The sequence below is a fragment of the Salvelinus fontinalis genome, chromosome 6 (assembly GCF_029448725.1).
Source record: "Salvelinus fontinalis isolate EN_2023a chromosome 6, ASM2944872v1, whole genome shotgun sequence".
NCBI classification, from domain to species: Eukaryota; Metazoa; Chordata; class Actinopteri; order Salmoniformes; family Salmonidae; genus Salvelinus; species Salvelinus fontinalis.
This window is the reverse complement of record NC_074670.1, coordinates 47,013,176-47,039,611: the sequence shown is the minus strand read 5'-3', so window position 1 is coordinate 47,039,611 and position 26,436 is coordinate 47,013,176. Positions and strand designations below refer to the sequence as shown.

General features: G+C 42.2%; 4 protein-coding genes across 9 annotated transcripts; all 4 read right to left on the bottom strand.

Annotated features, from left to right (window-relative positions):
* Positions 1 to 619: 619 nt before the first annotated feature.
* Positions 620 to 9,697, bottom strand: LOC129857936 (uncharacterized). Of its 4 annotated transcripts, none has more exons than XM_055926643.1 (8): positions 9,314 to 9,697; positions 8,784 to 9,224; positions 8,102 to 8,612; positions 7,876 to 7,993; positions 7,663 to 7,730; positions 7,140 to 7,234; positions 3,832 to 3,941; positions 620 to 947 (listed from the first exon to the last, which is right to left on the bottom strand). In XM_055926643.1, exons 2-8 carry the CDS (start codon positions 9,034 to 9,036, stop codon positions 621 to 623), a joined length of 1,482 nt encoding a protein of 493 aa, XP_055782618.1. In that variant the 5' UTR covers positions 9,037 to 9,224; positions 9,314 to 9,697; the 3' UTR covers position 620. The 4 variants fall into 4 exon arrangements, with proteins under 4 accessions (XP_055782618.1, XP_055782619.1, XP_055782620.1 ...); XM_055926644.1 differs by having other exon boundaries at positions 8,784 to 9,220; XM_055926645.1 differs by having other exon boundaries at positions 8,784 to 9,244; positions 9,521 to 9,697.
* A 253-nt stretch (positions 9,698 to 9,950) lies between these two features.
* On the bottom strand, positions 9,951 to 12,413 carry LOC129857937 (zinc finger protein 629-like). 2 transcript variants are annotated; one of them, XM_055926647.1, is made up of 3 exons: positions 12,104 to 12,413; positions 11,092 to 11,539; positions 9,951 to 11,013 (listed from the first exon to the last, which is right to left on the bottom strand). In XM_055926647.1, exons 2-3 carry the CDS (start codon positions 11,408 to 11,410, stop codon positions 10,082 to 10,084), a joined length of 1,251 nt encoding a protein of 416 aa, XP_055782622.1. In that variant the 5' UTR covers positions 11,411 to 11,539; positions 12,104 to 12,413; the 3' UTR covers positions 9,951 to 10,081. The 2 variants fall into 2 exon arrangements, with proteins under 2 accessions (XP_055782622.1, XP_055782623.1); XM_055926648.1 differs by lacking the exon at positions 12,104 to 12,413 and adding an exon at positions 11,967 to 12,095.
* A 2,069-nt stretch (positions 12,414 to 14,482) lies between these two features.
* Positions 14,483 to 16,805, bottom strand: LOC129857939 (macrophage migration inhibitory factor-like). The gene is made up of 3 exons (XM_055926649.1): positions 16,580 to 16,805; positions 14,874 to 15,043; positions 14,483 to 14,782 (listed from the first exon to the last, which is right to left on the bottom strand). The coding sequence occupies exons 1-3, from the start codon at positions 16,685 to 16,687 to the stop codon at positions 14,716 to 14,718; spliced, it is 345 nt and encodes a 114-aa protein (XP_055782624.1). The 5' UTR covers positions 16,688 to 16,805; the 3' UTR covers positions 14,483 to 14,715.
* A 5,588-nt stretch (positions 16,806 to 22,393) lies between these two features.
* Positions 22,394 to 26,230, bottom strand: LOC129857934 (uncharacterized). Of its 2 annotated transcripts, XM_055926640.1 has the most exons (4): positions 25,094 to 26,229; positions 24,489 to 24,548; positions 23,219 to 23,321; positions 22,394 to 22,835 (listed from the first exon to the last, which is right to left on the bottom strand). In XM_055926640.1, exons 1-4 carry the CDS (start codon positions 25,325 to 25,327, stop codon positions 22,477 to 22,479), a joined length of 756 nt encoding a protein of 251 aa, XP_055782615.1. In that variant the 5' UTR covers positions 25,328 to 26,229; the 3' UTR covers positions 22,394 to 22,476. The 2 variants fall into 2 exon arrangements, with proteins under 2 accessions (XP_055782615.1, XP_055782617.1); XM_055926642.1 differs by lacking the exon at positions 24,489 to 24,548 and having other exon boundaries at positions 25,094 to 26,230.
* Positions 26,231 to 26,436: the final 206 nt, after the last annotated feature.

Here is a 26,436-nt window from a genome sequence, read left to right as displayed (position 1 = left end):
CTTTGGCAGACCGCAATTAGGGGCGTTTTCTGATATAGGCGTTTCTTGATATCAAGTTGACACCCATTGATGCTCGCCATTGGTCCGTGGCTTGTTCGCTGGGGACAATGGTTGTTGACAACTGTAGCGTTGTATCTACGCCTAACCATTTTCCTAACCTGCCTTGTGAATCATCCTAACCTGTTATGTAAACAAATCATCTGTGTCAAGAAACCATCAGTCTCATAACACCAGAACTGTCCAATGGCAGGTATCAACATTGTGGTCTGCATTAAACCATTATTAAACCATTATTCCTGCTAAATTGGTCCTAGCTCTGGCACAACCAAAAAATGGACAGCCCTTTACCTCTGTGACACAGATCTAGAGTCAGTTTTAGTTTTCACTTCCTATAATCACTGCCCAGGATGGGGTTAGGTTTAGTTTATCATAAATCACTGGTTAGAGGCAATTTAAATCAAGAGACTCGCCACTTAAAAAATGAACGGAAGGAAATTTCAAAATGTATTTACCAGAATGTGAACAGTAAGAAGTCTTGATTCATAGTGTGTTTGTAATAGTCAACAACACTGTTTGACCATTCACTTAACCCATTTAAGAAATAATGACAACAATTCAGTTCATTTATCATTTTTATTCACATACACTTGTTTAGCCTCTCCTTTTGGGGGGTGGCGGGAGGTAAATCTACCCCCCTGTAATTTTCTGGAGCGAGCCGACTTTGGCTCAATGCCCTTAAGGCGATTGTCATCTAAGGTTATCTGACAGAGTCGTACGATCTGGGTCAACCTCGAGCAACGCCACCTGGGAGGGAGCACATGATAGGTGAACTTGTCTTCAGCATCACTTTCCTCGTCCGACATGAAGTTGGGGTCTGCTCCAACCAGGAAGTCCAGATCTTCTGTGGCGAGGAGCTCTCCTCCCACCTTTACTCTCTTCTGGAAGAGCTGAAATTTTACAGAGAAAGGACGAATAAGCAGCAATACATTAGCCTGGGTACCAGTCTCTTTAGATAACCCACTCCCTGTACTCCATGTCATGTGCCAAAGTGCCTGGCCTTTCCACCATCTTCAAATATGAACATTCTATCATTAATGAGCTCTAAAAGAACATAGGATTTGATCCTGACTCAAGTACCCTCACAGCTATCCTCCAATCACAACGTCTATACAAATTTTGGAACTAAAACTTTTTTCTTCAAAGAACACTTTAGTATCCGGTTGAGAAGCAACAGTTAACATAAACTCACCCCATTCCGTACAAATGTGCGCAACCGCAACATTCAAACGAGGCTACAAAGAAAACTAATGCGACTGTGTTGACTTCGAAATCAGAGGTGTGAACTAGGTTTCTATTCAAGCGTTGATCGACATGGTAATGGCTCTATAGTATTGGAGAAAAGTTGAAAAAACGGACCCTCAGTTACATTGTGACGTGTCATGTCAGCACGCATAAAGCAACTATTTCTGTCTTACAATCTCTCTCCACCAAGTGTAGCACTTCTCTCGTAGTTTAAAAACAAGAATTGGACAGTGACGGGGGTAAGGGGGGATACCTTGTCATTTTTTGCGTCATCATTGCATGCGATCATCATTCTCAAAGCTGCTGTTTACTCCTAAGATCACTTTAGCACCACCCTAAAAACCTGATTCAAATTCGACACAAACCTTCAAATAGGTATGTAATCACACATTATATAAACTCTTTATAGTGTTTTACTAACATTTTAGAGGCGATAAGGTGATAAGTTGGACAGATCGAGTGAAAAAAAACAATTTTCCCACACATCTCTCCTGCCATTTTCAAAAAGACCCGACGGGGCTCATTGCCTGCTTGAATTATGCAGAAATGGGCAGCATTTAGGTCATGTAATTGATTCTGGTGGAAAGGGGAGAAATTGTGCTTTACAATGGTATTGACATTACAGTTGATCTGGAAGTATTACGTTTTTGTGGCGCTAAAATAAGGGCAATTGTACGGACCAAGGCGATGTATGAGTTTACGTTATTTGTCCAGATGAAACCAGTTTGCTAGCTCACTCTAAATTCTCAAACTATACTGAACAAAAATATAAACGCAACAATTTAAATGATTTTGCTGAGTTACAGTTCATATAAGGAAATCAGTCAATTAAAATAAATTAATTAGGCCCTAATCTATGGATTTTACATGACTGGGTAGGGGTGCAGCCATGGGAGGCAGGCCGACCCACAGTGGAGCCAGGCCTAGCCAATCAGAATGAGTTTTTCCCCCACAGAAATACTCCTCCGCATGCACTGGTCATAACTTGGGATTATGTCTTCTCTCGAATGAGGCATTGATCATATTTTTGCAATATTAATACCAAGAGAAATTTGGAATTTAACAGAGGGTCTACCACATGTTTCCTATTTGTCTGCCTCTTTTTTTTCACCTTTATTTAACCAGGTAAGCTAGTTGAGAACAAGTTCTCATTTACAACTGCGACCTGGCCAAGATAAAGCAAAGCAGTGCGATAGAAACAACCACACAGTGTTACATGGAATAAACAAGCGTACAGTCAACACAATAGGAAAAAGAAATAAAGTCTATATACAGTGTGTGCAAATGGCATGAGGAGGTATGGCAATAAATAGGCCATAGTAGCAAAGTAATTACAATTTAGCAGATTAACACTGGAGTGATAGATGAGCAGATGATGGTGTGTAAGTAGTGATACTGGTGTGCAAAAGAGCAGCAAAGTAAATAAAAACAATATGGGGATGAGGTAGGTAGATTGGGTAGGCTATTTACAGATAGCTATGTACAGCTGCAGCGATCGGTTAGCTGCTCAGAAAGCTGATGTTTAAAGTTAGTGAGGGAAATGTAAGTCTCCAGCTTCAACGATTTTTGCAATTCGTTCCAGTCACTGGCAGCAGAGAACTGGAAGGAAAGGTGGCCCGAGCTGACAAGGTAAAAATCTGTCGTTCTGCCCCTGAACAAGGCAGTTAACCCACTGTTCCTAGGCCTTCATTGAAAATAAGAATTTCTTAACTGACTTGCCTAATTTAAATAAAGGTAAAATAAATACAAAATTTAAAAAAGGAATGAGTGGCTTTTTCCTTTTAATGTTATTTACAACCACCAATGAGCAACTCCAGCGCATATTTAGGGTGCGTTCATAAATTGCCTCAAGTGTGTCAGTGTGCTCTGGGTCATTTCTAAATGTTTTTTTTTTTTTTTTTTTTTTTACCGTTATTTTACCAGGTAAGTTGACTGAGAACACGTTCTCATTTGCAGCAACGACCTGGGGAATAGTTACAGGGGAGAGGAGGGGGATGAATGAGCCAATTGTAAACTGGGGATTATTAGCTGACCATGATGGTTTCAGGGCCAGATTGGAAATTCAGAGTGTTGTCAGATTGTCCTAAATTCTGAATGTTTACATCTTGGAGCATTTAGAGCGCACACCGGACTCTCTGGCCGAGGAGTAGGGTTGAGCCGAGCGACCTGCCCTCACAATGGCATTCAAGCACCCAAGCTAACTGGCTAAAGTTTGCTAGCTACTTCCAGACACAAATGAGAGAACACTCTGACCATTTGACTCACCCTGGCAGAGCTGCTTAGGATGTTTTTATGTTATCTAGAGCGTTAGTGACTGTAACTGAGCTTCCGGCAACAGTTAGCTAAAGAGACTGGTACTCAGACTAGCAATACATAACTTATTGGTGAAATTGTGAGTACCGACATTGTGTATATATATAAGCTTTCAACGTGAATAATATCCTACAAGTTAAATGCACAATAACATGTTCTTATGTCTGAGTGATGTGGGATTATATTGAGTGGTGTTGTGTGTTACTGATAGCATACCCTGCTCCGCCTGCTGGTGAGGATTTTCTTCTTCTTGATGACCTCCACACTGCCCTCCAGTTCAATCTTCCCTTGAGCCTTCCAATACTCATAAGCCCTGTTGCACGCCTCTATGGAAAGGAAAAAATGATTATATTAAAATACTGTGGATGTGATACAACGTGATAAGTTGTTGTTTGTTATGGAGCGATTTCAGTGCCACCATAAATTGTATTCGAATTGCATACATTTGAATTTAATATTTGTAATGCACAAATTCAATAATTTTATTCATAAATCGAACTTGTATTTCCTCCTGATTTGAAACTGAATTGAGTGAATATTACGTTAAGTTTTCAAATTCAATTTCAACTTAATTCAATATTCAAATTCTCTATTTATATTTGTTTCAATATGGTACTATCATTTCAAAGTTTCATATTTTCAACTTCACAGATGCATTCAGATTCAGTTTTCAAATTCGGTTCTTTAATTCAGATTCAAAACCAGAGACAACATCCTGGTACTTTGCCAGCCAGGAAAAGCAGAGGAGAACACAGAATTTAACACTCACTGTGGTAAACGGAAGCTTCTGGCGGTTTCTGAAGCCAATGTGGCATGTTGCATTTATTTTCATCCTATGAATTTGGCTCTAGCGCTCAAATCGTTTTGGATATATACTACATGATCAAATGTATGTGGATATCTGCTCGTCAAATATCTCATTCCAAAATCATGGGCATTAATATGGAGTTAGTCCCCCCCTTTGCTGCTATAACAGCCTCCACTCTTCTGGGAAAGCTTTCCACTAGATGTTGGAACACATTGCAGTTAGCGTTCCAATTTATCCCAAAGGTGTTTGATGGGGTTGAGGTCAGAGCTCTGTGCAGGGTAGTCAAGTTCTTCCACACCGATTTCGACAAACCATTTCTGTATGGACCTCGCTTTCTGCACGGGGACATTGTCATGCTGAAACAGGAAAGGGCCTTCCCCAAACTGTTGCCACAAAGTTAGAAGCACAGAATCGTCTAGAATGTCATTGTATGCTGTAGCGTTAAGATTTCCCTTCACTAGATCTATGAAAAACAGCCCCAGACCATTATTCCTCCTCCTCCACCAAACTTTACAGTTAGCACTAGGCAGTCGGCAGGTGGTGTTCTCCTGGCATCCGCCAAACCCAGATTCGTCCGTTGGACTGCCAGATGGTGAAACGTGATCAACCCAGAGAATGCGTTTCCACTGGCGGCAAGCTTTACACCACTCCAGCCGATGCTTAGCATTGTGCATGGTGATGTTAGGCTTGTGTGCGGCTGGTCAGCCATGGAAACCCATTTCTTGAAGCTCCAACAAACAGTTTTTGTGCTGACCTTGCATCCAGAGGCAGTTTGGAACTCGGTAATGAGTGTTGCAACTGAGGCCAGACAATATTTAAGCGCTACGCGCTTCAGCACTCGGCGGCCCCGTTCTGTGAGCTTGTGTGGTCTACCACTTCACGGCCTAGCCGTTGTTTCTCCTAGATGTTTCCATTTCACAATAACAGCACTTGACTTGACCGGGGCAGTTCTAGCGGGGAAGAAATTTGACGAACTGACTCGTTGGAAAGGTGGCATCCATTGACTCAGGACCTCTACAATAGCATGGTGGGTTGGAACACATCAGGAAGGAAGTCACGTGTGCTTGCAAGGCAGAAGTCCTGAGTTCGAGTTTCATATGAGTTGAACCGGGGGGGGAGCGGTACTCGTTAAGCACCATGTCGTCCTTTACATAAACTTCCTGAACTTATCCCTATAGGCTTTAGCTAAGTGGGCTAACAGTCTTGTGACATGAAGGAGATCTGGTTCGATCCCAGTCAGTCACAAGAGCAAGATTAAATAGGGAATGGAACGGCTATCCTTAGAAGGGCTATGACAGGGCAAATCAACTGTATTTTTATGTGGACCAAATTGTGGTTTTTGTGGCACTCGCTTCTAACGCGGTCTGTGATCATCATAGATGGGAACAGAAGGCACATCCATATTTCAGAGTCTTAACTTTCAGGAATGGGGTCATAATAGTTTAAATTAAGGTCAAAAAGGTTCAAATGCTAGAGCCAAATTCATAGGAAGAAAATAAATTCAACATGCCACATTGACTTCAGAAACTGACACTCTTCTGTTTACCACAGTGAGCGTTTAATTCTATCTTTTCTCCTCTACTTTTCCTGCCTTGCAAAGAACCAGGATGTTGTCCTGAATTTGGATACATCCAAGTTGAATATATGAAACTTTGATAAACTTGAAATGATAGTTTGCAATCGTTGTCTGTGTATCAAGTTTACAAATCTACCATATTGAAACTGAATATACACTGAACAGAAATATAAACGCAACATGTAAAGTGTTTGTCCCATGTTTCATAAGCTGAAATAAAGAAAATACCAGAAATGTTCCATACGAACAAAAAGTGTATTTCTCAAAAATGTTGGGCACAAATTTGTTTATATCCCTGTTAGTGAGCATTTCTCCTTTGCCAATACAATCCATCCACCCGAAACTGATTAAACAGCATGATCATTACACAGGTGCACCTTGCGCTGGGGACAACAAAAAGGCCACTTTAAAATGTGCAGTTTTGTCACACAACACAATGTCACAGATGTCTCAAGTTTTCATAGAGCGTGTAATTGGCATGCTAACTACAGGAATGTCCACCAGAGCTGTTGCCAGAGAATTGCATGTTAATGTATCTACCATAAGCGGCCTCCAACGTCGTTTTAGAGAATTTGGCAATACGTCCAACCGGCCTCACAACCACAGACCACGTGTAACCACGCCAGCCCATGACCTCAACATTCGGCTTTTTCACCTGTGGGATCGTCTGAGGGGGGGTGCTAGGGAGTATTTCTGTCTGTAATAAAGCCCCTTTGTGGGGAAAAAGTAATTCTGATTGGCTGGGCCAGGCTCCCCTGCCAAGTGAGTGGGCCTTTGCCCTCCCAGGCCCACCCATGGCTGCACCCCAGTCATGTGAGATCCATAGATGAGGGCCTAATGAATTTATTTCAATTGACTGATTTCCTTATATGAACTGTAACTCAGTAAAATATTAGAAATTGTTGCGTATATTTTTTTGTTCAGTGTAATTATTGAATTTGAATATTGAATTAAATTGACATTTTAAACGGAATGCAATATTCAATTAATTCAGTTTCAAATCATGAAATACACGGAAGGCTGCTGCAGCAGGAGACAACATTACATACTAACAATATATTTTTGAAGAGATATGGATTCTTTACATTGTTACATCCTGTAAATGTATACTATACGGTAGCTACTAAAGCTAAGACTCACTTCTGATGAGGCTGTCGGGACCCCAGTTTTTGCCTCCATCCTTTACAATCTGCATCACTGCTTTGGTCACCTCCTCGTTGTGAGGGGACCTGAAGCTGAAAAACCATAATGTTATGATTATTGAAAGAAATACGAGTGTGATGATCATGTAATAAACTTGACTATACTATATGAAATCAAAACATCCCAAAAGTGCAAACCTCACCCACTTGACACTCTAGGCAGGATAAGCAAAGTTTCAAATATAATTTGAACCCACGTCTGCAATGGTGCAACCAACTGAAAACAACTAATGGAATATTTAAGGGGATAGTTCACCCAAAATACAAAATGACATATTGGTTTCCTTACCCTGTAAGCAGTCTATGGACAAGGTATGACAGCAATCCATGCTTTTGTTAAGTTTAAACCAATGTAATTTTGTAATTTGGGTGAAATATCCCTGTAAGTATAAATCAAACTAAGAAACCAAGCAACTTTTCAAAGAGCAGTATCACTACAGCCTTGTTAATAAAGTGCATACCAGTCATTTGGGCCGAATCTCCATTTGAGGTCCTCCCCAAGCTGCTTATGGGCCTGTCTTACTGATGCCTATTAGGAATAAAGAAATACACAGTAAGTTAACTGACCAAGTGGAGATTGGAGAGGCTAACAAACCTAAGAGTATAGCTAGCTACTTTGCTTCACAACAAACCCTGGTCGACGAGTAAGAAGTTTCATCTCATTTCAAACTCACTAATAATGCCAGGGGTATAATCCTTCCAGTTCTTGATGTAACATGAACTGGCGCAGCGTAATCTTCATTATCTTGGACTCCCTTTGTCAGTTTTGCCTTGGAAATGGTACAGATGCCCCTGGAAAATATAAAAAACAGGAACAGTGCGATTTAAACTTTGCTAACTAGCAAGCAAGCTAATTCTCCCTGGTACACGAGTACTCCAAAACATTTTGCCCAATGTTACCTTGAATGGATTTGTTCATGTTTTTTCAGGTCCGCTCTAGCGATAAATCTTTTCCCACAGTCCGTGCACTGGTAAGGCCTCTCTCCGGTGTGATAGGCCCTGTGTCTCTTCAAGACGCTCTGATGGCTGAAGCTCTTCCCACACTGAGAGCAGCTGTACGGCCTCTCCCTCGTGTGGCACTGCATATGGATTCTCAGGTGGCACATGGACTCAGGGGGCCCCATAGAGCTCTCTATCCCCTGGGCTGGTATTACTGCTGACCCTGGGTGTGAAGGCTGCTCCTCACTGGTCCATGGTGTTGATAGAGGCTGGGGCTCACTGGCACATGGTGCAGACAAACCAAGGTCACTATGGGGGGCATCGGTGTATGGGATTGTCAGGGTTACCATATCCCCCCAGTCTCCCTGTGCATCGGCCTCCTCTTTGACATGGACCTCATGGGCCTCCCTCAGAGCAACGAGCCCCTCTGACTGGAGAATCTCCTCTTGTTTAATACCATAACCCTCTGCTGCTGAGGAAATACCAGAACCAGTGATAGTATTCATGATGTGTGTGTCAGACTATACAGGTTACAGCTCTGTTACCTCTGTCTAAACTATCAACATGGTATAACCATGGTAATTAGACAGATGAATACCTAATCAATCCCAGAGGGGAAATTCAGTGGTGAAAAAACACTCACCTGACAAAGCCTCTACTTTCTCCTCAGTGTCTCCAGCACAACCACATCTCACACACATCCCCCTCCACTCCTCCTCTCTGTCCCTCCATCTCTGCAGCCTCTCCTTCAAGATGTCCACTTCCTGTTTGCTCCGTGTCACTTCCTCCAGGAAGCCATCCTTCACCAACAGAGTGATTTCATGCATGGCGGTTTTGAGGACTGTTTCCATGACGCCACTGAGCTGGTACTGGAAGTTGAGGATGGCCTCTGACATAGCTGCAACAATATCAACTCAACACTGGCAAATCAATCCCACTTCCCTTATTGGTACCAGTCCCAGAGTGCAGACAGTCTTCGTTGGCTGAGCTTCCTACCGTTGTTTCCCAGTTTGGGTCACTATACTGGAAAGACTTGGATTTAGCCTCCTCCAGATCACACCACTGCCCAGAGTCAGGAATCTTCCTCCAGGAAACAAGGGCAAGCTGTCAAATACACCAAATGTGGTCTTGATATGCCCCAAATATCTTGCCAGTAATAGGAAGCTCACTTACCATTGATTTAGCCCAGCAACATGCGTGTAACTAACAAATTCATGAACCCATACATCCCTTTTTGCCTGTGATTAGGCGTACCAAATAATGCATTTCACAAGCTTGCTAGCTGCTTACCTAAGCTAACTTAATAACCAATGACTGTATATGAACAACAGTGTAGTAACAGCTTTCCAACCATTTGACTCAAATCTAAAATATTATTACCACTTCCTAGACGTTGGTTGTTGTTGTGCGTCAACAAATCAGCTAGTCACAAACGTCAAATCTCTCATAGCTTGTAGTACAGACGTAACAAAGCCAGGTACTAGCTAACATAATAAGCTAACAGCTAACTAGCTGAGGAGAGGTCCTGCGGCTCCACCCCCCTGATCTGTGGCATCGAGGTGATCATACTGCCAATACAATTGCGCAAAACGCCTAAATATTTTTGTTGTAATGTCGTCTAGAATCTTTGGAATTCAACATATTCTTTGAGACAACTATCTGAAGCGCTGTACCAAATGTATTTATTTGCCTGAGTATGATATCTATGGGCCGTTCTGGGTCAGACATGGCTACTTTACTTTTAATATATCTGTTTTTGTATGTAACAGTTAAGGACACCGTTTGACAAATCATTTAAGGATGACAATCATTTCTTCATTAAGGGTTTTATTCCTCTCACCATGAAATGCATCAGCAACTACAAATACATTGAACATAGTACACGTGTGCTGTTATTTTTCCACTCAGATTTTCTAAATCAACCAGCTTCATCTCAAAGTTCTACCTTGCTGCATGAATCTGTTCATGTCTTTTCAGGTCTGCTCTAGAATAGAATCTATTCCCACAGTTTGTGCAGTGGTAAGGCCTCTCTGCTGAGTGAATGACCCTGTGTTTCTTCAAGCCACTCTGAAGGCTGAAGCTCTTCCCACATTGAGAGCAGCTGTACGGTTTCTCTCCTGTGTGGTACTGCTGGTGGGACTTCAGGTTGCACAGGTAGACAAAGCTTTTACCACACTGAGAGCAGCTGAACGGCCTCTCCCCTGTGTGGCACTGCATGTGTACCCTGAGGTGGCACATGTACACAAAGCCCTTACCGCACTGGGAGCAGGTGAAGGCCTTTTTCCCTGTGTGGTGGTACTTCTGGTGGTCTTTCAGGTTTCGGAGCTGAGGGAAGCTCTTTTCACAGTGTGGGCACCTGTAGGGTTTGACCCCCAGCTGTGCCGTTGTGTTGTTGCTGAGACCATAGGGATTGGACTCCAGGGCTCCCACAGCACACTCTGTTGCCTGGGTGGGTATACCTGACCCTGGGAGTAGGTGCTGCTTCTCCCTGGTCCATGGTGTTGGTTCTGGAGGTAGCGGTGGTGGCTCCCTGGCCCATGGTGCTGGAGGTAGAGGCTCTCTGGCCCATGGTGCTGGAAGTGGAGGTTGAGGCTCACTGGTCCATGCCCCAGAATGGGAGCTCAATCTCTGCAGATGACTCAGGCTCATTATGGTAGTATCTGTGGATGTAACCATCTGGGATACTAGATCCCCCCAGTCATCGGGCTCCTGTTTGATGTGGACCACATGGGCTTCCCTCTCTTCCATCCTTTCAGAGACACAGGAAGAGCTGGACATGTCCGTTTCCTGTGGACCCTCTCTCTCTGGGAGAGTGTTGGGTCCCTCTGACTGGAACATCTCCTCCTGTTTGATAACACAACCTTCCTCTGCTCCTGAGGATTGAACAGAACAAAGTCAGAGATCCTATATCAGGGGTGTTAGTGTGTGTGCGTGCATCGCTCCTCACTTACCTGACAGAGCCTCTCCTTTCTCAGTGTCTCCAGCACAACTGCAGCTCACACACATCCCCATCTGCTCTCTCGCTTCCCTCTTCTTTCTCTGCTCTTTCTCTTCAACTTCCCTCCTCTTCCTCTCCTCCTCTCTGTCCCTCCATTTCTGCTCCCACTGCTGCAGCTTCATCCTCAAAACGTCCGCTTCCTGCTTGCTCCGTGTCACTTCCTCCAGGAAGCCTTCCTTCACCAGCCGAGTGATCTCATGCATGGCGGTTTTGAGGACTGTTTCCATAACGCCACTGAGTTGGTACTGGAAGGTGAGGATGGCTTCTGACATAGCTGCAACACTGGAAAATAAACCCCACTTCTCTTCCAAACGTCACAGTTGCCTTGCCTCCCAGTGAGTTCAACAAGCTGGGAAACTGGCACGTAGCTTCCAGATTACACCAGTACCCATGGAGTACACCTGGAAATAGGGACAAACTGTCAAATACATGATGATAAGGGTGACCCTGCATTGTGGAGTGTCATCTTGCCAGTGAAACAGGGAATATCAGCGACGAATAGCCATTCAGGCCAGCAAAATGCTTAGCTATTAGTAATAGCTAGCTAGATATTTCGGAAATTATTGGTGTAATTGTTAGCTTTTACTATTTCATGTAGACCAACAGTACTACCAGAGATACTGAAGATAGGTACTTAACTAGCTAGATAGCAGACTCTTGTCCAGCTTGCCTTGCTAGCATTAGCTAATGTTGAACGAATTTAGCTAGCTAGCTACATAGCTATAACACATGGGTATAACGATAGCATCTTAATTTGACTCGAACGATAATCTTATTATTTGCCAAACGTTGTCAATCGGCTAGTCGGAAACGTTCAATCTCTCATACCAGTGCCACAAATTGTGAATTTTGTCCAGCTTGCCTTGCTAGCATTAACTAATGTTGAACTAACTTGGCTAGCTAGCTACATAGCTATAACACAGGTAGCGTCTTAATTTGACTCGAAGAAAAAATGATTTTATTACTTGCCAAACGTTGTCAATCTGCTAACCGGAAACGTTCAATCTCTCATCCCAGGCCCCAAATTGTGTAATATTTGCTGGCTGTCTTCAAAGTAGCAGCTAGCTAGTGTTTACATTGGTTTCCACTAGTTGCCACAAATTACAAATGGCTATATCGTAAAAATGTATGAAAACAAAAATTAGCTTTTGTCTTTGTTTAAGGTTAGGGTTAGCCATACATTTAGCTGTGTTTTTATGGTTAAGTTTAAAATCACATTTTAAGAAGATAAATTGTAAAAATGGGCGGTCCCCAAGCACATGCCGTTAAGAGGATCATCCTGCTTAGGTGATTGCGCAGAACTGTTTGCAGAAAAAATGGGAGACTTGTCACTATATCAATCATATATTATGTCTTTGTTCCTAAAATGATCATTATCAACCCGTGATGACGCATAACGTAGGGCAATAAAACAAATAGCTACACCATTTTTTATTGGATGCAGCATCTATAATCAATAGATGACCTATTATCTAGATTGTTCCATGAAAGATCATTCCCTCTAGTTCATGAGCTCCAACAAAGTAAAAATTTCAATGAACTACCTATGCTGAAGAGCTATGAGAGACAGAGAACTAAGACAGTATAAAACAGGCCTTTAATGTAGCAAAGACCTTCTAGATTCTCAACATACAATCGAAATAGAGATTCTCAAACTCACCTTAGCTGGTACTTCCACAGCCTTGGACAGTTATTCTGTAGCTTCAGATAGAAGTTCTACTATTTATTGTAACATTAAAGCAAAGGTGAGCAGTTTTGTTATGTCATTCATTGACCAGACGTCTTCAGTTCTTCTTTCATTTCTTGGCATGATAACCAGGCCAGGTTTTGTACCACCATTTCAAAGAAGTTAATGTAGATCCTGAAACAGAGAGATGGATCAGCTTGTGTGTGTGTGTGTGTGTGTGTGTGTGTGTTTGTGTGTGTGTGTGTGAGAGAGCGAGCGAGCGAGAGGCTGACTTCTGTAGAGTGGGTGTGTTGGTTCTGTACAGGGGGGAAATTCCAAGGTGTTCGTTGAGTAGTCCACAGAGTAGTGTGGAGTACTGCAGGTTCTGTTCCTCACGTATAGCTCCAATACTGTGGAGGGAGCAGTATGCACAGGGGTCGGTCTTTCGCCCGAATGTCATCAGCTGATCTAGCACGATGGGAACAAAGAACTGCAGAAGATAAAACAATATAACCATAGAATAATATATTAGTAATTTAATATGATAATTGTGAGTATAACCCTGCAATGTTGTATTATAATGTAATTTCTCTATATGTTTCAAAGTTAACTCTGCCATTTTCCCCCATGGCTTTGGCCAGTTCTTCTGTTGCTTCTGGAAGAAGTGCCGCTGGGACAGCAGTCTTGGCTACATCTGTGTTCACCAAGAAAATAGGCATGGATGGTTACTTCAATTTGACTCCTTAAAACAGGAAATGTAGCTTTATTGTGCTACACTTATAAGTTTTGATTATGTGTGCATGTGAGTGGGGTGTGGCCTCAGTCACACCATTTTTCTCAAATGTCCCTTAATTCTAAGAGCCGGCGTTGGTCCTGCATGTTTTAGGTACAGATTATACCTATATATTTTAGTTTCATTTAATTTATTCATTCCTATTACATGTTTGTGAGTTATGGAAAAGTTGAGACACAGTATGCAACCCTGTACTTGAAATGGGTTCTTCACATTAACAATTATCGCCAATGGATTTTGAAACTCACCTGAGGTCCTGGATTTCCCATAGCTTAGGACAGTTCCACCGTAGCTTCAGATAGAAGTGCAGCTAGTACGGAAGCTTTGGCACAATTTGTGTTCATCATGAAAACCGGTATGGTTGTAAGTTTACTTGAAGCAAGACGTATTGGTCCCACTGAGGTATACGATTGGTCTTCAGCACAGGCGGTTTACCTTCACAATGATACTCGACGATAGACAACTGTGGCCATTAGAATTGCGTGTGGCTGCTGAAGTGATTTTTATCCACCAATGGCAACATACTTCCTACCACAAGAGCGGGAGTTATTCATGTAATATCAGTACTAGCTTCTCAATTCAGAACAGTATCCAATGTATTTTTATACCTATCTATTGACTCTGATTGAACCCCATAACAGATGCATGGCATCACAGATATGACAAAACGTGTCAAAAGTAAATGCCCAGCTAGCGGTCTTCGCCTGTTCATGGTTGTTTGTATAGTGCACTTGGGAGTGTGAATACATCTTTACCTAACAATTGAACACAATAGATTGTCTGTGTGAGGTCAAATTGGACTGTTTATGGCATGCTCTCAATTAATGGCAGTGCAAAGCATCCGGTCTGTAAAACATGTCAAAAACACAGGGGTAACATAACAAATTGTGATCAAGTGGAATCACTTTATTGTAATATCATAGCCAAGGGTCCAGTGCAAATCAAGGGTCTGTTATAAAGCAAGGATCCATTTTAAGTGCATTTATCAATACCGCTCTACATCAGCCCAGCAACAAGGCATCTCTGCTCATCTCTCCACAGCCTACAATAGTGCTGTAATACCATTAAGGTGTAGGGGAAAGGAGGGGTCAGCTCCCATTGAAATTTAGATCCCTTGCTCAACCAAAGGTAGAGTTGTTCCACGCCACGTTCGCTGCCTCCATGTCAAAGAAGTTCACGTAAATCCTGAGACACAAGAGGAGTGTTTAGTGTATGAACATTTCGTGTGGATTTTACTCTGTGTGTGTGTGTGTGTGTGTGTGTGTGTGTCCATTACCTGTCAGGGGAGATGCCCAGGTGTTTGTTGAGCAGTCCACACAGTAGTTTAGAGTAGTGTTTCTGAGCTCCTTCAATCTTCCCAATGCTGTGAAGGGAGCAGAGGGCACAAGGGTCTCCTTTCCCCCCAAACATCATCAACTGGTCTGGGACGATGTGCACAGCGAGGTACTGAGAGAGAGACACACGCAAAGAGAAAACAGAGCATACAATGAGTGGGAGCTGGAACAATCATGTGAAAAATCACGTGATTCAGGCACAATAAAAATTCTAAAACGTGACATTGAAATTGCACAAGTAAACCTTTAATAAATAAGAACTAGTTGTTTGATTTACAGTATTCCTGTCCTGGACCTATTACAAGTACAGTGAGTAAGACATTTAAAACGTGTTAACCCTCGCAAGGCTGCCGGCCCAGGCGGCATCACTAGCCGTGCCATCAGAGCATGCGCAGACCAGCTGGCTTGTGTATTTACGGACATATTCAATCTCTCCCTATCCCAGTCTGCTGTCTCCACATGCTTCAAGATGGCCACCATTGTTCCTGTACTCAAGAAGGAAAAGGTAATTGAACTAAATGACTATCACTTCTGTCATCATGAAGTGCTTTGAGAGACTAGTCAAGGATCATATCACCTCTACCTTACCTGTCACCCTAGACCCACTTCAATTTGCTTACCGCCCCAATAGGTCCACAGACGATGCAATCGCCATCGCACTGCACACTGCCCTATCCCATCTGGACAAGAGGAATACCTATGTAAGAATGCTGTTCATTGACTATAGCTCAGCATTCAACACCATAGTACATCAACACCACAATTGAGAGCATCCTGTCAGGTTGTATCATCGCCTGGTACGGCAACTGCAACCGCCCACAACCGCAAGGCTCTCCAGAGGGTGGTGCGGTTTGTACAACGAATCATCGGGGGCAATTGACCTGCCCTCCAGGACACCAATAGCACAGGAAGGCCAAAAAGATCATCAAGGACAACAACCACCTGAGCCACTGTCTGTTCACGCCAGAAGGCGAGGTCAGTACAGGTGCATCAAAGCATGGCCCTAGAGACTGAAAACAGCTTCTATCAAGGCCATTATACTGTTAAACAGCCATCACTAACACAGAGAGGCTGCTGCCTACATACAGATTTGAAATCATTGGCCACTTTAATAAATGGATCACTAGTCACTTTAATAATGCCACTTTAATAATGTTTACATATCTTGCATCACTCATCTCAAATGTATATACTGTATGTTATATCATTGCATCTTGCCTTTGCCGCTCTGTCATTGTTCAACCATAAATGTATATATTCTTATTCCATTATTTTACTTAGATTTGTGTGCATTCGGTAGTTGTTGTGTAATTGTTAGATTACATGTTAGATATTGCTGCACTGTCGGAACAAGAAGCACAAGCATTTCGCTACACTCGCAATTACATCTGCTAACCATGTACGTGACCAATAACATTTGATTTGACCTGCAGCACGAATCTCGTGTTCCATTAAGGAATAAGATCTGCGCATGGCCGATTTTGTAACAGTTTTGTTATGGGATGCCAAATGGATCTCTCAACTGCAACAAAGGGTCCCTACAATTTAATCTTCACCGCAGAAAAACGCATAAGCATCAAATGAACGATAATTAGCTATCTACAACAGGGGTGGGTGGGCTAGACTGTGCCAACTTTGGAAGACTCACCTGCACAGGTTTGCCCATCGCCTTGGCCAGTTCATCTGTTGCCTCAGACAGCAGAGCAGGAGGAATGTCACTTTTGGCAACATTAGTATTCACCAAAAACATAGGCATGATGATTGCTTCGCTAACGTTCTCTCTGTCGCAGGGAAATAACCGTGATCAACACAGCTCTGGAGCAAGCTTGAGTGCAGCTTCTTATTCTGCAACTTTGTATTTACTAACTACAACAACAAAAAATGTGTGCCGCCACCTACTGGGTGGGGTGAAAACGGAGAAACTTTAAGGAAGGGTGAAAACGTCCGACCAGTTTCTAAACCCAGAGGCGCAACATAGCAGGACCTCCAAGAGCGCTTGCGAATCAGACCAGTCCGTGGTTTGCTGTTCGAGAAGTCAATGAGAAGTGAAATATTCTTCCTTAGTTCTGAATTTTCTCCAAGTCTAAAGGCACAACCTAGCCAATGTCTTAAGTAGTTGAACATGTTATTCATTCAGCCTCGTGAAGGTGACAAACTGAAGGCATGCCTTTGATTTGACCGCATGCACATGCGTAGTTAGACGACAGTTAGACCGGATGACATGTTTCCATGCATGATTGTTTTTGTTTTTTTAAATAAAAATAATTGATCGAAAAACAGAAGCATTTTGGTTGATGTACATTTTTACATAATTGCTGTGGATAAATGCTTTGGTAGCCTCTGAGAAGAAGTATTTGTTATCATACAATTGGATCCACTTCAAAGCAACTATATACATAACATCATAAAATAAAAATGTAAACATAGGACACTCAATAACTCCGATAATCAAATACACAACAATAACTTTACAAAGACATGAAACTCAAGTCAATCAACAAAAAAAAGTTTTTAAAAGTTTTAAATCCACATTCTTCACCAGGTCTCTGTCCATCCACTACTCATTTCCCACCTTTTATGTGACGTTGTTGATCAGCTCTGCATCCGGAGGAGGAACAAGGAGGTCTATTGTTGACAAAGAGGAAGTTGATGCAATCAGGATATTAGTGTGATGCAGTAATGATGGGAAATGTAATTGGTCCAAACCAAACAATGGTGATCCACGTGCTCTGTGTTTATGTTCAGCAGTTCCCCGATCTATGTGCCTCCCAGGGCTCACATACAGCTGAGCACATACAATAGGATTCACTTAACCAACCCCAGTATGCATTCCTTCTCCTAAGCGGGAAATAACCCACATTTCCTAGATACAGAGAGCTAAATAAAACATCTTTCTCAAGGGGTCCTGAGCTGTCTTCAATACAACATGAAGAAATGGGCTGAAGTCCGACAGATATACAGGTAATCCCTCGTTTATCGCGGGGGTTACGTTCCGAAAATGACCCGCGATAAGTGAAATCCGCGAAATAGAAAACTTTTTTTTTTTTTTTACAATTTGCAACTATTACATGTATACAAATACAGTGACTCACGTGTAGGCCGTTTCACTGCTCTTCAGACTGGGCCGCTGCATCCTGACTGCGCTCTGCAGTGTTCTCTTCTTCTGAAGCCCGCGGTGCAGGTGTGTTTGTTCGGGAGAAGAACATAGTGATAGGCAGCTGTTGTCGCTCTTTTTTCTTCTTTGCAAAAAGATCCTTGTACACCGACATGCCACCATCGATTACGTTGGAGAACTGTAATGAACGGCTCATCAAAGGGTCCCATTCCTCAGCTACTCGCTTAAGTTCAGTGGCCATTCGCACCATGGTTGCTAAGCGACCAAGCGTTAGTCCTTCCTCCTCATCTCTCGTGTCCAATTCGTAGCATGTTTTGATACAAGAAGCGGGAGTGAGTTTTTAGCGAATCAGAATGCAGAGCACAATGCACCAAAAAAAAAAAAAAATGCATTATGAAAATCCGCGAAATAGCGAATCCGCGATAAGTGAACCGCGAAGTGGCGATCACTAGTGTCAATCAAAAACGATCCAAAATGTTTTTGATGTTGCACTGAAGTACGCTTAGATTGCATACATGTTAGCTTTATTGTTGTCTACCGTACTCCCGATCAGACTCCAAACGACACAAAGTTACATTTAACCGACTGACTCCAAACAACAAGCATTGGGCTATCCGACAACAACAAAAAATGAAGAGAGTAGAGACACTGTTCAAAACCACTTTTTTTTTCTTCTCAGGTGTTGAGTAATGACCAAGAACTGCAAGAGAATGATTAGGTAACTAGCTAGGTACTCTGAAAATCAAAGATGTATGCATAACTCGGCTATTCTAGTCCACACGTTACAATATTGTGACTTGCTTTTAGAGTAGTTGGTGAGCGAAGAGAGGCTGTCATTATAGTGCCATATAGAACATTGTCTACGGAGGGATGAGGCCCTCGGATCATTCTAGGTTTTAACTTACTGTTGCGAGTTAGGATAGTGCATTAGCAGTTTTCTTGTTATATCAGTCACAGAAAGTCGGTCAATTAGCCTTTGTTAGCTAACATTTTTTTAGATAGCTAAATGAGTTTATCGGCCAGCTATATAATCTTGATATCATGGTTGAATTACCGTCCTGGGGTTAGTCAGCTATCATATTAAAAACGGAAAACATTTATTTCTGGGTCATTCCCAGTGGGTCAGAAGTTTACATACACTCAATTAGTATTTGCTAGCATTGCCTTTAAATTGTTTAACTTGGGTCAAACGTTTCGGGTAGCCTTCCACAAGCTTCCCACAATAAGTTGGGTGAGTTTTGGCCCATTCCTCCTGACAGAGCTGGTGTAACTGAGTCAGGTTTGTATGCCTCCTCATTCTTTTTCAGTTCTGCCCACAAATTGTCTATAGGATTGAGGTAAGGGCTTTGTCATGGCCGCTCCAAAACCTTGACTTTGTTGTCCATAAGCCATTTTGCCACAACTTTGGAAGTATGCTTGTGGTCATTGTCCATTTGGAAGACCCATTTGCGACCAAGCTTTAACTTCCTGACTGATGTCTTGAGATGTTGCTTCAATATATTCACATAATTTTCTTTCCTCATGATGCCATCTGTTTTGTGAAGCACACAAATGCCTCCTGCAGCAAAGCACCCCCACAACATGATGATGCCACCCCCGTGCTTCACGGTTGGGATGGTGTTCTTCGGCTAGCAAGCCTCCCCCTTTTTCCTCCAAACATAACGATAGTCATTATGGCCAAACAGTTCTATTTTTGTTTCATCAGACCAGAGTACATTTCTCCAAAAAGTACGATCTTTGTCCCCATGTGCAGTTGCAAACCGTAGTCTGGCTTTTTTATGGCGGTTTTGGAGCAGTGGCTTCTTCCTTGCTGAGTGGCCTTTCAGGTTATATGATAAAGGACTTGTTTTACTGTGGATTTATAGATACTTTTGTACCTGTTTCCTCCAGCATCTTCACATAGTCCTTTGCTGGTGTTCTGGGATTGATTTGCACTTTTCGCACCAAAGTACGTTCGTCTCTAGGAGACAGAACGCGTCTCCTTCCTGAGCGGTGTTGGATTCGACATTTTGAACATTGAGATATTAAAGACATGATAGATCAGAAGCATAGTATATTAAGGAGTGAAAGAGACTGGGTCTCTGTAGAAAGACAGATAGCTGTGGAATGTGTTGGATGACAAGAGGAGAGCAACGTGTTGATACAGGGGAGACAGATGGACATCTGTGGATTAGATGAAGGAGGGGTTGAGGTCAGGAGGTGAGGACAGATTCTCATCTGGGAGTAATAAAGGTTTGGTATCCTGTTACCCTCTTTATTCTCTTCCTGTGAAACCATAAGATGTAACCATTGGAGAGAAGGGGGAGAGTCTTAAGTGGGTTATATATATATATCTGAATGGGACAAATGTTGTGTTGTCTGACTACAGCTGTACAGAACCTTTGGGAAGAATTAAACTTGGTTAAAGTTTCTCTATTGTCCGTGAGGTATTTACTTTGAAAAATAAGAACCTAACAGCAGTATGACGGCTGCATGGTCCCATGGTGTTTATACCTGCGTACTATTGTTTGTACAGATGAACGTGGTACCTTCAGGCGTTTGGAAATTGCTCCCAAGGATGAACCAGACTTGTGGAGGTCTATAGTTTTTCTTTTGATTTTCCCATGATGTCAAGCAAAGAGGCACTGAGTTTGAAGGTAGGCCTTGAAATACATCCACAGGTACACCTCCAATTGACTCAAAATATGTCAATTAGACGATCAGAAGCTTCTAAAGCCATGACATAATTTTCTTGCTGTTTAAAGGCACAGTCAACTTAGTGTATGTGAACTTCTGACCCACTGGAATTGTGATACAGTGAATTATAGGTGAAATAATCTGTAAACAATTGTTTGAAATATTACTTGTGTCATGCACAAAATAGATGTCCTAACCGACGTGGCAAAACTATAGTTTGTTAACAAGAGATTTGTGGAGTGGTTGAAAAACAAGTTTTAATGACTTCAACCTAAGTGTATGTAAACTTCCGACTTCAACTGTACCCTGAAAGTTTGGAACTGTACAGTATACATTGGTTTTAAATTAAGCTATATATTTGTAGAACCCTCCTGTATTGAGGCAAGTCATATTTTGTACGGTCTTGCTCTCTATTAAGTTGAAATGGCGCTTCTTCAAGAATAAAAAATACATTTTTAACATAACCACTAACGTTACACCTCTTTTCCCACCAACTGCAAGCATTTGACTGCCTTCTGCAAATAATGCTCATCTCAAATATTAAACATTCTATACTGTATCCCATGTAGATCATGCTCCTCTGGATCCCGCTGAGTGTATTCTCTACTAGCAAGGTTGAGTTGATGTCACTATGACACTTATTAGGCCTGCTACCACTCTGTACATTGTTACAAGTGCTTCTTAAGTCCTAGTCAAGACAGAGATGCTTCATCAAACTGATCCTAGATCTGAGGTTCGGGGCAACTCCTCCCCCAATTATCTCATCACCACCACTCAAAATTCACAGCGAAACACAGGTCAAACTTGTCTGTTTTCAACATGAATTAAAACTGTTATCAGGTTTCTTTTGACAAACTAGGTTTTTAATATATATATATTAATTTAATATACACTATTTTTAAAAGTTTTGTCTATTTGTATAATGTTAAATGTTCCGAACAATTAAAAAAAAATTAAAGTGACAATTTGGAAAAATGTGCATATTGCTTTGATGGAATAGTAATTTATTATATTATTTATGTAACTAGGCAAGTCAGTTAAGAACAAATTCTTATTTACAATGGCCTAAAATAGGATAACAATTGTAGACCACACATTGTTGCATGCCAATTCAGCTCTAAGCATTCGTCATGATCCTGCTGTTGTAATATAATAAAGGTTTCTGTTCTTTCCAGCCTCTTCTCCGAGTGCCTTAATTCAAAAGCCTCCTCTTTCTTACTGCTGCATATTACCTCAGCAAAATGCACCACGCTGTATGTATGGTTGCTGTGGCAGGCTGAAAGACCAACATGTCATGTTGCTTTAAAACGGATTAGCAGACCAGTGTGGAAGTGTCCTTACATTTAACAAACACTATGTACTGTAGAGATGTACTTTTTCTTATGCATCTTGGCTTTGTGGTTTCATGTATTGTACTGTTTAAATATCTTCTGTGAGTAATTTAGAATCAATCTAGGCAAGATACTGTAAATGCAAACACTGACAGCCTTGCAAGAGAGAATATAAACCATCTAAAACCTTTGTGTTTAAAATGGTCTGTGTGACGTATCTTGGAGTAAATGTTTGATTTTTTTTTAATACCTGTATTCCCCATGTATCATAGATTTCAGATGTTATTATATGTAACAAACACACCTAATGGGATAAGAAATGAGAAACCACTTTCTGACGTGCATTTCCAATCAAAAAATCCCAGAGGTTGCTTTATTTTCACTTGAGAAACAGAGACCATCATCCTTCCAACTATCCTCCCATCACTCATCTCCCTTCCTCCTCTCCACCACCTTCACCCTCCCCTCCAGGATGCTCAGGCGGTCTTCCACGTGGCTTGTCTTTTCTGATCCGTAGCTGGCAAGCCCCAGAAGGGCACACCCGAGCACCAGGCCTGCCAACCGGACAGCTGTGGTGTCTGAACCAGCCTTGGTATCGCTGACGATCAGGCCGAAGAGCCACAGCGCTGTGCCCGCCTTCAGCATCCAGAACACCCTCCTCACCACGCCCACCAATAGGCGCAGGACAATGGACAGCACCCAGTAGCTAATCAGAGCCAGCAGAGCCCATTGACCTACCGAGGCCACGCCTTCCGGTGTGAAGTGAGGGAACGGCAGCTGGACTGAGAGATGGAGGGAGAGAGAGGACGCGTGTTTAAATATTGCCGGGGGTAATTCAATTATTTTGTCACTATCTTTACTCTTGAACTTGAGTGAATTTAAAGAGCAATCTCTTTGAAAACCAATAGCCTGTGCGCTGTCTAGATGCTATTAGAGAGATCAAATCACAGACACAAGAGGAAGAATTCAAACCCACACTTCCCAGTTCCCATATTACAGAGAGAGAGTGCAAGTTCTTCTCAGATACAGGTTTGACGGACTAAAAGTGAGCATTTAATGTGTGCAAGTGAGAGCAATGCATGATGATTTTAGCTCTCTAAACCCAAAGTAGATGTGATGTAGAAAGGATGAACCTACACACACACACACACACTCGGTCACCCACCATCAACTCCTGTGACCCTGAGGATCTCTGTAACGTAAACCGCAATGACATTCAGGCCGCTGGCAGCTCCTTCAGCCAGAAACCGGATCAACATCTCAAAGAACTAAGAGGGGGGGAGAGAAAGGGTGAGAAGAATTTTGACATGGGTTACAGTACAGCTTACATATTACATATTTGTACTGTAAGGGGAGAATTAAAACTGTTACTCTGGTGAAACAATATTCTAGTCCTATTCTAGAGTAGAGGTCCATACATTCACTTTAAAGTGGCCAACGAAGTCAGCCCATTTCCCCCTACCTGTAACCTATAGCTTACTTTATGTACAGTAAAATGTATTTCTTATCATGATCCTGTAGTGAGTGATAGAGCAGCACAACTGACAGTGACAAGTAATTCGAATTAGAATGACCACAGCTGTTGCTACAAGGTCAGCTGTCAATCAGTATAAACAGGTGGCGTCTGCAGGTGTGGGTCACTGATTCAATCGTCCCACTCGACGCTGACCTAGATCTTTTGATGAGTGGCAGGCATGTTTGATTCCTACAATACAGGTTGGCTTTGATCATACCTAGGCATGCCGTTAGTGTAGTTAAACACAATAGCCAGTAGGTCACCATACAAGTGCAATCCACTTGTATTGAGCGAAATGATTGAGTCCCTATGCACAAATGGCTTTCCCAGCTGGCATCATGGGGGTATTGTTGATGACGTAACACGTGTGTGAGTGTGTGGTGTGTGAGATCGAAGCTGTCCTGTTATTTGTTATAAAAAGACAGCTGACAGCTGGGACTGATAACTTCCCTCATTCTGCCATACTGGAGCAGCCCCTCTTAACCCCCCCCCACACAGCTCAGCTTAGCTTAGCTGAGGTCAAGGGTGGTCATAGTTGGACAGCCTGACTCCTATGCACCTGTTGCTACCCTACACAAGCAGCACTGTTTAGTGTGTCAGAGCAGGCCAGAGACAACTGTCCATCTCTGTCACATTGTAATGTGTCCGCATGTAACTTTTAAAAAGGCAATCTGAAAATCTAAATCATGGGCATGAATGTGGCTATGAATGTAGGCTATATACAGTTACACAAACACATAAACCATACCCACAATTGCCATAAAATGTAAGAGTGATGTAGTCATTTGCCTATCTGTATAACACACATGCTGTATGAAGTGACTGACATGTGCCCTGCAAACAGAGCTATAAGGAGCTTTGTTTTGGGCCTATTGTCAGAGCAGGGGTTAGTTAGATGAGGAACCTGGTGGTTTCTTACCATGGCCATGGTATAGACGTTCTCTTGACCAAGTACTGACTCTAGATACAACAGCACACTCTGGGGTAGGGTGCACAGAGTAGTGGCAGCAGGGGAGAGGGTGCATGGATATATAAGCATACATGAAATTAGGGCGGGGGGGGGGGGGGGGGGGGGCGGTTAGAGGAGAGATTATCGGGTAGTGGGGCAAAGGAAGAGAGGGAGATATGAGTCAGAGAAGAAAAAGAGAAGGGAGGGGAGGTGAGTGGAGGAGGTGAAGAAGCAAGGAATACAGTAAGATTTGAGAAAGACAATTTTAGTTGACAGAAAACCACAATTAAGCAATGCTTTTAAATTTAGCAAATGTCACCCTTAAAAGGAAGATAGTTAGAATAGATAAATGAAGTATAGTTAATTGATTAATGAATAGAATAACACAGGATACAGGGGTGTAATCATTAGTTCAAACGTGAGTTTTTATTCCACAAATTCAGCTAGGTCCCTCCCCGTTCGGAAAAGAAACGGCGTAATAAATACGCCCCAGGATAAAGTGCTGGTTAGATTTACTCAAATAGTCTACTATTAGGTAGCGTACATTTTATGGCTTATTTTCCAATCCTCCTTACCTCAACAGTCGATTCGATTACATTGTTTCCCACCACGGACTCCACGTATTTGTGGACATCTTTGCAGGTCCCCGTGACCAGGGACGGGAGGCTGACTGATGCCTGGGCCGCTTGAGGGCTATCCTCCGAAGGCATGGCCTGCACGACGCACCGCGCTGCCAAGCCAAGCATCAAAACAAGCGTGGATAATAAAACGGGTATTGAGGATGAATCTGCACGGTTGTAGGAAGTCATGTTGGGAAATCAAAATGTAGGCTCATTCAGGTGATAAATAAAAGAGGAAATTATATTTTAAAAACGGTTTCTTGAGGATCAGCGCCTTGATCTATAGAGCCCAGATCGATGTATGTGCAAATGTTTCAAACGGCGTATTAAAAAACAGGTTTAAAAATGGCTTCTGTTGACAGTCAGTCATTCAAACAAAGCGACCGAGTTAGACCTATTATTGGCTTGCTCTGCAGGGGTAATAAAATATGGAAACACTAGCCTTGCAAACTTCTTGAGAAAACATAATTAGCTGGGCCCTATAGTCTAGTAGGCTACTCGTTGGTTGTATGATCAAACATGCACGTTATTACATCACTTAATATCAGTTCGGCGTTTAAAAAAAAATGTATTAGAAACTTTGGCAATGTTACCACAAACCAGGGCACCGTTCAAGGACATTTAATATTAACACAATGCCTATATTTGGTATTGAACTGGTTAAGAATAGAATGACGTTAATTTCTGAAAATGTATTCTTTCCCTGCGGTGGATACAGTATATTTTAACGTCAATGTTATTGATTTACTTTACAAGTTTCTTTTTAGGTTTGCGCTAAAAAAAAGCAATGTTTTTGCAGGCGCGATGACGTTGTGTTGACCATGCGCAGGTCCTCAATTTTTCGTCTTGGGCTTCAGTATTCCACACGGATGTTGCTATATATTCCTTTGTTCCAGGGTTTGCATCAAGTTCAATACCACGATGGATTGTCTTGCATAAAAGCTTGTTTTTGTAGGTATACTACGCCGTAGTTGCTGCTGCCCTATAGGCGCTCCTTTCCGTAAAGCGATTCTGGTTTAGTACAATGCGACAGCTCTTCCTTCAAACCGGTCTGAGACAAGAGGTGATGGCCGTTTTGGTGCCTTCAGAAAGTATTCACACCCATAGATTTCCCCCACATTTTGTTGTTACAGCCCGAATTTAAAATGGATTACATTTTGATTTAGTGTCACCCCATAATGTCAAATTGGAATAATGCTTTTCGATTTATTTAAAAAAATATATATTTACAAATGAATTAAAAATGAGCTTAAATGTCTTGAGTCAAATTTATTCAACCTCTTTATGACAAGCCTAAT

Coding starts and splice junctions, on each gene's coding strand:
- LOC129857934 (XM_055926640.1), bottom strand. CDS start 25,327: ATGACTTCCTACAACCGTGCAGATTCATCCTCAATACCCGTTTTATTA. Junction 23,322..24,488: donor ACGTCTATACCATGGCCATG/GTAAGAAACCAC, acceptor CCCCCCTCTTAG/TTCTTTGAGATGTTGATCCG. Junction 22,836..23,218: donor CAGGGTCACAGGAGTTGATG/GTGGGTGACCGA, acceptor TCCATCTCTCAG/TCCAGCTGCCGTTCCCTCAC.
- LOC129857936 (XM_055926643.1), bottom strand. CDS start 9,036: ATGTCAGAGGCCATCCTCAACTTCCAGTACCAGCTCAGTGGCGTCATG. Junction 7,994..8,101: donor CATGAACAAATCCATTCAAG/GTAACATTGGGC, acceptor TATATTTTCCAG/GGGCATCTGTACCATTTCCA. Junction 7,235..7,662: donor AGATTCGGCCCAAATGACTG/GTATGCACTTTA, acceptor ATGGTTTTTCAG/CTTCAGGTCCCCTCACAACG.
- LOC129857937 (XM_055926647.1), bottom strand. CDS start 11,410: ATGTCAGAAGCCATCCTCACCTTCCAGTACCAACTCAGTGGCGTTATG. Junction 11,014..11,091: donor GAAAGGAGAGGCTCTGTCAG/GTAAGTGAGGAG, acceptor TTCAATCCTCAG/GAGCAGAGGAAGGTTGTGTT.
- LOC129857939 (XM_055926649.1), bottom strand. CDS start 16,687: ATGCCTATGTTTTTGGTGAATACTAATGTTGCCAAAAGTGACATTCCT. Junction 15,044..16,579: donor CGATGGGCAAACCTGTGCAG/GTGAGTCTTCCA, acceptor TCTCTCTCTCAG/TACCTCGCTGTGCACATCGT. Junction 14,783..14,873: donor CTGGGCATCTCCCCTGACAG/GTAATGGACACA, acceptor CTTGTGTCTCAG/GATTTACGTGAACTTCTTTG.